The sequence below is a fragment of the Quercus lobata genome, chromosome 5, assembly GCF_001633185.2.
Source record: "Quercus lobata isolate SW786 chromosome 5, ValleyOak3.0 Primary Assembly, whole genome shotgun sequence".
NCBI classification, from domain to species: Eukaryota; Viridiplantae; Streptophyta; class Magnoliopsida; order Fagales; family Fagaceae; genus Quercus; species Quercus lobata.
In genome coordinates, this window is record NC_044908.1 from 88,551,657 (window position 1) to 88,561,112 (window position 9,456).

General features: G+C 34.6%; 1 protein-coding gene and 1 long non-coding RNA gene across 8 annotated transcripts; both read right to left on the bottom strand.

Annotated features, from left to right (window-relative positions):
* Positions 1–1,659: 1,659 nt before the first annotated feature.
* On the bottom strand, positions 1,660–7,176 carry LOC115992658. Of its 7 annotated transcripts, XR_004092596.1 has the most exons (9): positions 6,999–7,176; positions 6,292–6,511; positions 5,743–5,809; positions 4,993–5,141; positions 4,740–4,891; positions 3,967–4,029; positions 3,525–3,609; positions 3,012–3,100; positions 1,660–2,162 (listed from the first exon to the last, which is right to left on the bottom strand). It is a non-coding gene; the product is annotated as an uncharacterized LOC115992658 (long non-coding RNA). The 7 variants fall into 7 exon arrangements; XR_004092597.1 differs by having other exon boundaries at positions 3,525–4,029; positions 4,993–5,070; XR_004092592.1 differs by having other exon boundaries at positions 3,525–4,029.
* Positions 7,177–8,171: 995 nt separating this feature from the next.
* LOC115993158 lies at positions 8,172–9,200 on the bottom strand. Its single transcript, XM_031117446.1, has 4 exons — positions 8,922–9,200; positions 8,640–8,829; positions 8,498–8,559; positions 8,172–8,410 (listed from the first exon to the last, which is right to left on the bottom strand). Exons 2-4 carry the CDS (start codon positions 8,782–8,784, stop codon positions 8,267–8,269), a joined length of 351 nt encoding a protein of 116 aa, XP_030973306.1. The 5' UTR covers positions 8,785–8,829; positions 8,922–9,200; the 3' UTR covers positions 8,172–8,266.
* Positions 9,201–9,456: the final 256 nt, after the last annotated feature.

Genomic DNA, 9,456 nt, shown 5'->3' on the forward strand with positions numbered 1-9,456 from the left:
ATCTGGGAACTGGGGAGTAGTGATTTTTTTTTTTTTTTTGGGGGGGGGGGGGGGGGTGGGGGGAACTGATTTGGCAGATTGACAGAAATGAGTTTGGTCGAACAAAATAACAAAAAAATGAGAAAGAAAAAAAGCAATTGACCAGTGACCACAGGCTAGTGGCTATGATACCATGTGGAAATTTGAAACAGTATGGAATATATAGAAAATATAAGAAAGAAACAATGGAAAAGATTAAGTGCTTCAGTCACTAAGACTTACATCCACACCACCAAAAGCCAATAGACTATATCTCACTTGATTAATAACAAATTACAAGGGCACATTTATGATGGAATTTCATATAAAATTCAAAAAATAATTTGAATTGCATATTAATTGTCTAAATCCCATGATTCCTCTAGCAATTAATCCCATAAATTTCTCTTGAATCAATATCTTGATTTGATCTTCATTGACATGGAAGGTGAAATATACTTGTCATTGATTGGGGTGAAGGAGAGGAGATAATAGGGGGGAAAAAATTAAAGCACATCTTCTTCTTCTTCTTTTTGAGAAACAAAAAAATTTCAACTATAGGTTATTAGGGCAAACCCAACGTAATTTTTTTACCTTGAAACCAAAATGATTCAATTCAATTGACACTAATGAGCAAAGTACTCTTCTGTTCTAGAACAATAATAATTGTGAGGTTTAAGGTCTTCTAAATTCCATTTTAGTGCTTTGAATTTTGTAATAAAATTTTCTGTATGCAGGATGCGGATTATTCTAATTTTCCATATACCTATGGTTTTAACTGCATTATTGAACTATAAGATTAGGTCCATGTGAATGCTCTAATTTTCCATATAGTAAAGAGTTGGGGGGGGGGGGGGGGCGCGGTGGTGTGGAAGTAGGGATTAGAAGCACAATGTCTGCCATAGAGAGGTTATTTAAGGTAACAAGCATCAATTATAAGTATCAAGTTTGCAAAGCAGGCATAATTCTTCAAATGATTAGAATTAAATACTTTTGTTAGGATTCAGATGAGCAATATCTGCTGACAATGCAATATGAAAAAGGATTGTAATGTGTTGATAAATTGCTGAAGAACAAGTCATGGCTGGGCTGCTCAAAGAATTGAAAGCTACTCAAAGTTTTCCAAAGCATATTAAGAGCGAATTTCCTTGTCTAATTTTTTTTTTTTTTTTTTATTGACTTTGAAATTCTGCGTAGGAATTTCTTCTGTGTTCAGCTCAACAACTTCAAAGCAAGTTCATGGCATTCTATCACAGCATGTTTACTTTTCTTCCAGAGAAGTGTCTATCTACAAAGCGTGGGCCAATTCTTCTAGGGCTATGATGAAAATATTAAACTCCAAGGACATCAAATTCTTATGAACCAAGATGACTGGTCCCCATCTAAATCTTATGTAATAACAAGGGAAGTAGGAGCAACAACACTGAAGTTTAGTTGCACATTTTTTATCATTTGATTACAGGTCCACACAAAGGCACAACAAACATGATTTTTTTTTTTCGCTGAATAACAAAAATGAGAAGCTTAAAAATATATAAACAACTGCTTCTAAAAGTCACTTTGTTGATTGCATTTTAGCAACTGGCTTATTGAAGATATTAACACTAGCAATTCTTTCAGCTGCAATATTATCTTAGGATATTAGCCATCAGAAAAATGAAATTTAACAAAAGCATCTGCTTATACAAATCAATTTTGCTTCTAACACGTGCAATTTACATACTCTTGAAATCAACACCTGTCCCTATAGCAATAAACGTTTTATCCAGGAATTCACATTTGAACAACAAACTATTTGGAATGAATTTACAGATATACATCAAAGCATTTGCCTAATTTCCTGTTCATGTGTCACTGCTTGACATTGTTTCTTCTTGACATCCATGACATGCTACTTACATGATTATGAATGGAGCTACATCTATCAGCACTTTTGCATCAATGAATTGAGTATAGAGCTTTATAAATAAGGTCAATGACTCAGGGCAAAGAGAAAGGAAACTTCCTTTATCTGACATATGCAGGGCCTATCAAGCTTTATCAAACAGCTATCTTGCATCAGAATGTAAGACAAGGTTATTTGAGGTGTATCCCTGCTCAACAATTTTGACTACTATAAAATATGCCTCTCCAATAGTTTCACACTGCAAAATTTACAAACGGGGTCAGTGATTCAGTAAAATAAAGGGGAGAAAATAGAAAAATATATTTATGAGCAAATTGATTATTTTTATTGTTGCAACTCCAATGGAAACTTTTACTTTGAAACCAAAATGATTATATCAATTGACCATAATGGGCTACTACTATTCTATTGCCCTTTTTCTAGTTAACAACATTAATACACTGTATGTGTAAGATCAATCTGGTGTTTTGATTTCCCACCCACTGGTTGTAGCAAATCCTCAATAAGGGGTGCAGTACATGATATTGAATATCGTAACAAATATTTCGCTATGCTGGATGTAAGACCATTTTTGCAATTAAACATGGTATGGACTTGAGCCCAAAAGCAAACCAATAATGGTTTGAAAATTTTTACAAAAGAGCATGATTTAGATTAATCTGCAATTGAAGATTTCTGAAAAGAAGAGTTTTATATTCTGTTGAATTGGAAAAACCACATGGAGAAACAAAGGTTGGACTAGGGCTCTAAATCTGCTATTCAACTATTGCACACACAACAGGACATAACCATGGTATAAATGGTTTATATAAAAGCTATTGCTGATTATGCATAGTCAATTTTCCCGGAGGGATCACCCAGTTTAAATATATGCTAAAGCTGATTATGAAATTTATAAATTTACACATGACCCAATCCAAGATGATTAAAACATGGATAACCACATGGTATGAAGATGTTGAGCAATTTTTATAGTAATTAATATAAAAATCACTAACGATAGTTACATATTTATATTATTCTATTTCTTAGATAATATAAAAAAGCAAATGGAAAAGCACCTCATTAGAAGAGAAGACAACAATACCTATACTAGATAATCTATGCAATACCAGCACCCAGAGTTTATGACTGGCAGACTCTGCACGAACTCCACAAATTGTATGGGCAATTGTGCTGCAAAAGAAAGATTTGATTACTAAAAAACAAGGATCTTTATGAACAGTCACCATATATACAGGCTCCAGACACTTCCAAAGTCCAGAGAAAATGCCAATCTTCAATGTAAGTATAAGGACAGGGAGAAACAGAGGACACTGAGGCTATAAAGAATGAAATCAGAGGCCAGCTTTCAGATCATCATCACCATAAAACTCACCACTGTAGATATAAAATTATTCTCAAACACGAATTGTGGTACCAGTTTAATGAGCCTTGTCAATGATCTAAATCATGAGTGACAACCATACCAACAAATTAAAGGAGAGAAAGATAGGGAAAAAAAAAAGAGCATGCCAAATAGAGAATCTAATAAGTTATTAGATCGATATATGAAGGACAAATTTAGGGCGATAGTAATATGTACAGAGGGAAGACTAACTTCTTTGGTAGTTCAGAATCCTTTCTCATAAGTCCAAGTGCTTGCCCTCAAGGCTCCTTTGTCAAGTAGATATTGTTTCATGTGGCTTGATAGAGGGGTTATTAATGGTAACAACATCAATCAGAAGTAACACCACCACAGAAAGAAAGAAATGGCAGGAAGAGTTCTGGAAAAACATAATTTGCCTAAGACAGAAGAAAGGGAGGAAGAGAGATAGAGTATTTCTGTTTCTCTTGTGTTTTGAAAATTACTTATATCTTGAAGGAAATAAACCAAACTACATAGGGAACTCCTTGAGTGAGACATGGTTGACATGAGAGAGCAAAGAAGTCACTTTAAGCCAATAAGAAATTCAATTTACTTCCAAGAACATTGTTCCATGTAAAGAGCTTATGTTATTGTTACTTAATCAAACTAATGAAGCCAAAGCATTTTAAAATACCTTCAACCCACTAGTGGTCGCTTCCCATGCTTTGCACTCTTCCATGCTATGAAACACTTATGGCTTTGAGACAAAGAACAAGCACAAGATATTGAATTAGAAACTTGGTAAATAGGAAGTACCAAACCCTATAACATTAAGACTAGATGATTAGCAAGCATAGATTTGAGCTACGAGGGCTTTCTCTTTCTTCTTAAAAAAATTGTTAAGTTAAAAAAAAAAAAGGTTTCAACTTTCAGCCATTCAAAAGGCTAAATGAAGGTGTTACTGAAATATTACCTAATTTTCTTTTCATATGTTATCAAACTAGATGGACTAATAAAGAAACCAAAATTCTTGGTTAAACTTCTTGTTGCTTCATCTTGGAAGTGATATTGGGCATTTTGTACACAAGACCTTCTATGTGATGTTTAAATCGGATGAGGTCAAATAAGATTAACTACTAAATAGAACCAGCATGCCAAATTAAGTTAGTTATTTCTGCATCTGCCAATTAATAAAATTTTGAATATATACTAGTTTTTAAGGGAAAATGTGAATTTATTTTAGGAAAATTATTGTTGCACACACGGTGTTACAAACAACCATACACACAAAGGCTGAAATCGTCCAAAACACGATTTTATTTGTGATTGTGAAATGGTGAAAATGTTTTGTAAGCATGATTTCACAATTTTAACAAAAATCGTTTGCTCAAAAAACAATTTCAATTGCCCTGTATACACAGTGTGTAACTATCACTGCTCTTTATTTTAAATCATGAAGGAACTTACATGGTATTGTATGTAAGCATGTCTCCTATTAATAGGGCCAACAGTGAAGCTTGTATACCCTGCCCTTGCATCATGAAAGGTTGTGCACAAGGGGATGCAGCAGAGATTATTAGATGCATTGCTTGGAACAGCCCATATCATATACACGGGATCTGCAAGACAAGCATAAGAAGTTACTAAGTTTTACCCATCATATTGTAGGAAAAATCTAGAAGGAAACAAATAAGACGAAGTAAAATCTCGATAGACTAACATAAACATTTAAGCATGTCTCCTATTAATAGAGCCAACTGTGAAGCTTGTATACCCTGCCCTTGCACCATGAAAGGTACTGCACAAGTGGAATGCAACAGAGATTATTAGATGCATTGCTTGGAACAGCACATATCATATACAAGGGATCTGCAGGACAAGCATAAGAAGTTACTAAGTTTTACCCATCATATTGTAGGACAAATATAAAAGGAAACAAATAAGACCAATTAAAATCTCAATATACTAACTTAAACATTTAAAGAGAAAGACAATCATAAAACCCCATGTAATTATGAGCAACAAAAACCTGTGATTACTTGAAAAAACTTTTCATGTTTGGAATCAGCATTTCTCTAGGGGGAAAAAACTATCATAAACCCCCATATAACTTTCCTACAATTAAGCAATGGTTCTTACATTTGCATGTTGTATAAGGACTGAAAATTGTTAAATGTTGCCAAATGGAAGCTAGTGATACCCAATTCACCATGTTGTTGTGATATCTAATATCAGTTTAACTAAAATGGGATGCCTTAAGCAGTTGAAATTACTTTATACATCTTACCATGACTAAAATCAAAACAAAGGAAATTATAGCCAAGCCTTAAAGTTAGAATTAGTTGCTACACAAATGCTCCTCTTCGAGTTCTTTCTTTACTAATTTTCAAAGGTGATCTGTGCACAATTGTCAGGCACCGGAACAACACATTTTGACACCAGAGAAAGACAATACATCCAGCATCCTTACCTTAATTTTTGAGATATCCTCAGACTCACGTACTGGAGTAGCTTATTTCCAAATTGTCCAGCAACTCCTTCAAGGTAAAAGGGGGACTCAGGGATAAAGCAACAGTCCACAACATGGTTAGCATACATTGCTATGAATCCTGAGTGAAATTATTTCAGCTACATGATTTAGGTGAAGCTTAACTTCGTTTTATAAATTGGTTGATTTGATTAAGAAGAATAAATGGAAGAGAAATATGTTGGACAGATATAAGACTATTAATTGGAAAGAAATAAGACCATCAAATGAGAAAGAATATTTTACTGAATATATTTGGTATAATCATTTTGTTCATTCATATGTGAGCAAACACTGTATTATCAACAACCAAACCAAGCAATTTCATCAATACCATTCAAACGATATCACAAATATAAGAGATAAAGTAAAAAGAATCAACGTTTAATCCAATTGTATGTAATAATTTTCTTTTGAATAATTTGATATGACAACTAACAAGATTGAAAAAATTCATCGTGTTAGAATGAGATTCAAGATCCAACCACTTACTTATTTTTCAACTGCATCAGAAACAGTTTTGAAGGAACTGGATGCTGTCATTAAGGTATGAAGATCATCCTTATGTCTAGCTTCCATCATTTCAATTCACTTCACTGCCATGATCAAGTAATATGCACAAAAGAAGCTACCCCAAACGTCCACAAAAGAAGCTTTTAAATTCCTCTTCAATCTGATGGCCATTATTGAAAAACCCTGGTCCTCATTCCAACTACATGCCCAAAAGAAAAAGCATATTTGTTGTCAGATTAGTGTAAATACCCAAAATCAAGAAAACCCGCAAGACCCCATTTTGATATGGTATTAAAACATAAATGAAAGACGCTTATTAGTTATTACGACTAAGAAATTAGATCAAAAAGGATCCCAACCAAAAATAAATAAATCAATCAATCAATCAAATTTAAGCCAAACAATTTTTCAGTTTATGGGAATTATATATAAATAAAGATTGTGAATAAGCAGAAAAGATGTATATTAGATTTGCAAATAGTGGGCTTAGGAGACAGAATGATTGGTGTAGTGTATTAGTGATTTTTTCCCATATCTGATAAAAAATTAATGAAGTTGCAAAAGTGATAACATCTATATTAGGATATTTAATTAATTGATTTACATAACTAGTGGAAATCAGGAAATGGAAGTGCAAACTAGTACTTAGAATTGAATGGATAAGCAGACGAAGGAAGGAGCGTTACCTCTGAATGTCAGTCTGAATCAAGCGGGAGTTGACAGTCCTTTTGCACAGACTTGCTATTGATCTTGATGTTTTGGATGTGAGAAATTTTGGGCCACTCATCTCCTGTTTCTCTTTTGCAATGTTCTTGAAGAAGATCATTGACATGCATCTCCAAGTCCTTTAATGGAATAGTACGAAGGAACCAGGTAACCAGGTAATTGAGTGTGTAATTATAGAAATCATCAGTCACCCTACAACATGTTCAAGCCTTACCCGTTATTGGGCTTGATCCAAATGCATAAAATTCCTATTAATATATAATTCTATACATTATTGCATCTGTTCCAACAAGTTTGTCCAGAAGTCACATACCTTGTCTGTGCACGGTTCACCCTTTGAGGTCTTGCTCTTGCTGGTGCAACTTCAATAGTTTCTTCAGTACTGGCAGAAGTAGAAGCAGAACCCGAATTTTCTTCATTTTCAGTCACTTCATTTACCTTACCAACCCTTCCCAACACAGAACCACTTTTCTTGTTGAATGGAGATGCCCTCATCTTTCTCACTTTCTTCTCTAGTGAAATCTCAGAATTTTTAGCAGGCTTTAACATGTCAGTTAACAGCTTCTGGCCCAATGTCTGAGGCTGCTGCTTATTGGCTGCACCTCTCTTCTTTGCCGCTGCAGGGGCCTTAACTGCCTTAGCATTTGCAGCCAGATTTCTCCCGCCCTTTTTCCTGGCTTCTGAAGCAGCTACAACTTCTATCTCACTATCTTCATTATCATCATCATCAATTTCATTAATATCATTATCATCATCATCATCATCATCAGATATCTCCGAAACAGTTGCCAAGGGCTTCTTCTTCTGTGCAGCAGCAGCCCTTTTGCTAGGTTCTCTCTTCTTGGCTGGTACTTTGGGCAATTCAGTCTCCATGGCTGTTGGGCATAAAAACAAAGAGAAATTCACCTCACAAATACTTACAGAAAAAACACTCCAACACATTCCTAATGATCGCAGTAAAAGATCATGGAAAAATTCACAAGACACTAATTATTAGTTCTGCTGAATCTCAAGTGGAAATTTTAGTTGGTGCTTGTAACATGGAAAATTTTTATCTATGTACATTATAGTATTTCGTTCTCTTATAATTGATTTTATGAAGAATAATAGAAACACAATTTCTCACACAATATCATATATTATCCGGTTTGCAAACAATATCCCCATATCATCCACTGTAATTTTTCTTACATTACAGCTGAGTTGTGTAAAGATCATAATAAATAGTCTAATGAAATATAATAATATAGCATTTACCGGCTGATTGATCAGGAGATGAGTCGACGTTATAGGCAACAAGTCGTTCTTTAAGCTCAAGCACATCGTCGTCGTCGTCATCATCATCATTCAAGACTAAAGTTTGCTTTTTCGGCCGAAAAGAAAAGGTAATATCAACATGAGTTCTAGAGAAATCCTTTACAAGGAAAAATAGAACATAGTAACAGAAACAGAAACAGACCTTAGCAGGAGCTTTCCTAGAGACTTCTCTGCCTTTGGGTTTTGCTGCCTCAGGAGCTTTCTCTGGTAAATCAAGCAGATGTAAACCAAAAATCAAACAAAAACTAATACATATAATAAACATAAAATTGTTTGACACTTACCAATTTCCATTGCAGCCATAGATGATGAGACAGCTTCTGCAACAGATTCTGCAGTATTTGCCTTCTTATTATTGTTCTTCCTTGGGTTCCTGGGTGCTTGTCTAGTAGACTTCATAGCAGCTTCACCCCTTGCTTTGCCTCTCATTTTCTTTCTTAACTCCTCTGACTAAGCATCACTTTTCTCAAGCTCCTAAATGACATAAAACTAAACAGTCAAGAATCAGAAAGACACAAAAATAAACAAATCATCATCACAAGGAATTGTTAATTTTTCAGTCATACATCGAGTTGCCCCTCCAGAGCATCAAGATCTTTCCTCCAAAAGGACTTTGGAGTTTGGAGTTTCCTTTCTCAAATCATCAACCTCCTTATTGAGCTTATTCCTTTCAGCACATAGCTCCTGAATCTTCTCAATGGTCAAGCCTTCTTGCTATTATCCTTTTATTGTATCGATAATAGTAGACCACCAAATGATTTGGCAAACAAAAGATTTTAAGCCACCACCATCCTCTCTTTTCAAATATATCTACTTTTATTTTTGAGAATTAAAGCTGTGGGATTCATGAGAAATCAAGATTTAGCTTCAAATTCAGTATGTTCAGGAAATTTTCTACAATGTAAGCCATTCTCCAAAAGCAAACATGCTAAGTAGGTCACCTTTAAACTGCATGCACTTGATTAGGTTTACTTGTGACCATCATTTGAGGCTCTGCTACAACAATGTGATACTAAGGATATGAAAGTCTTCCCAATAAACATGACACTAACCATCCATCTTTTCAAACCCATCTCCGATTAGCATGCCCAGATCGAGCAC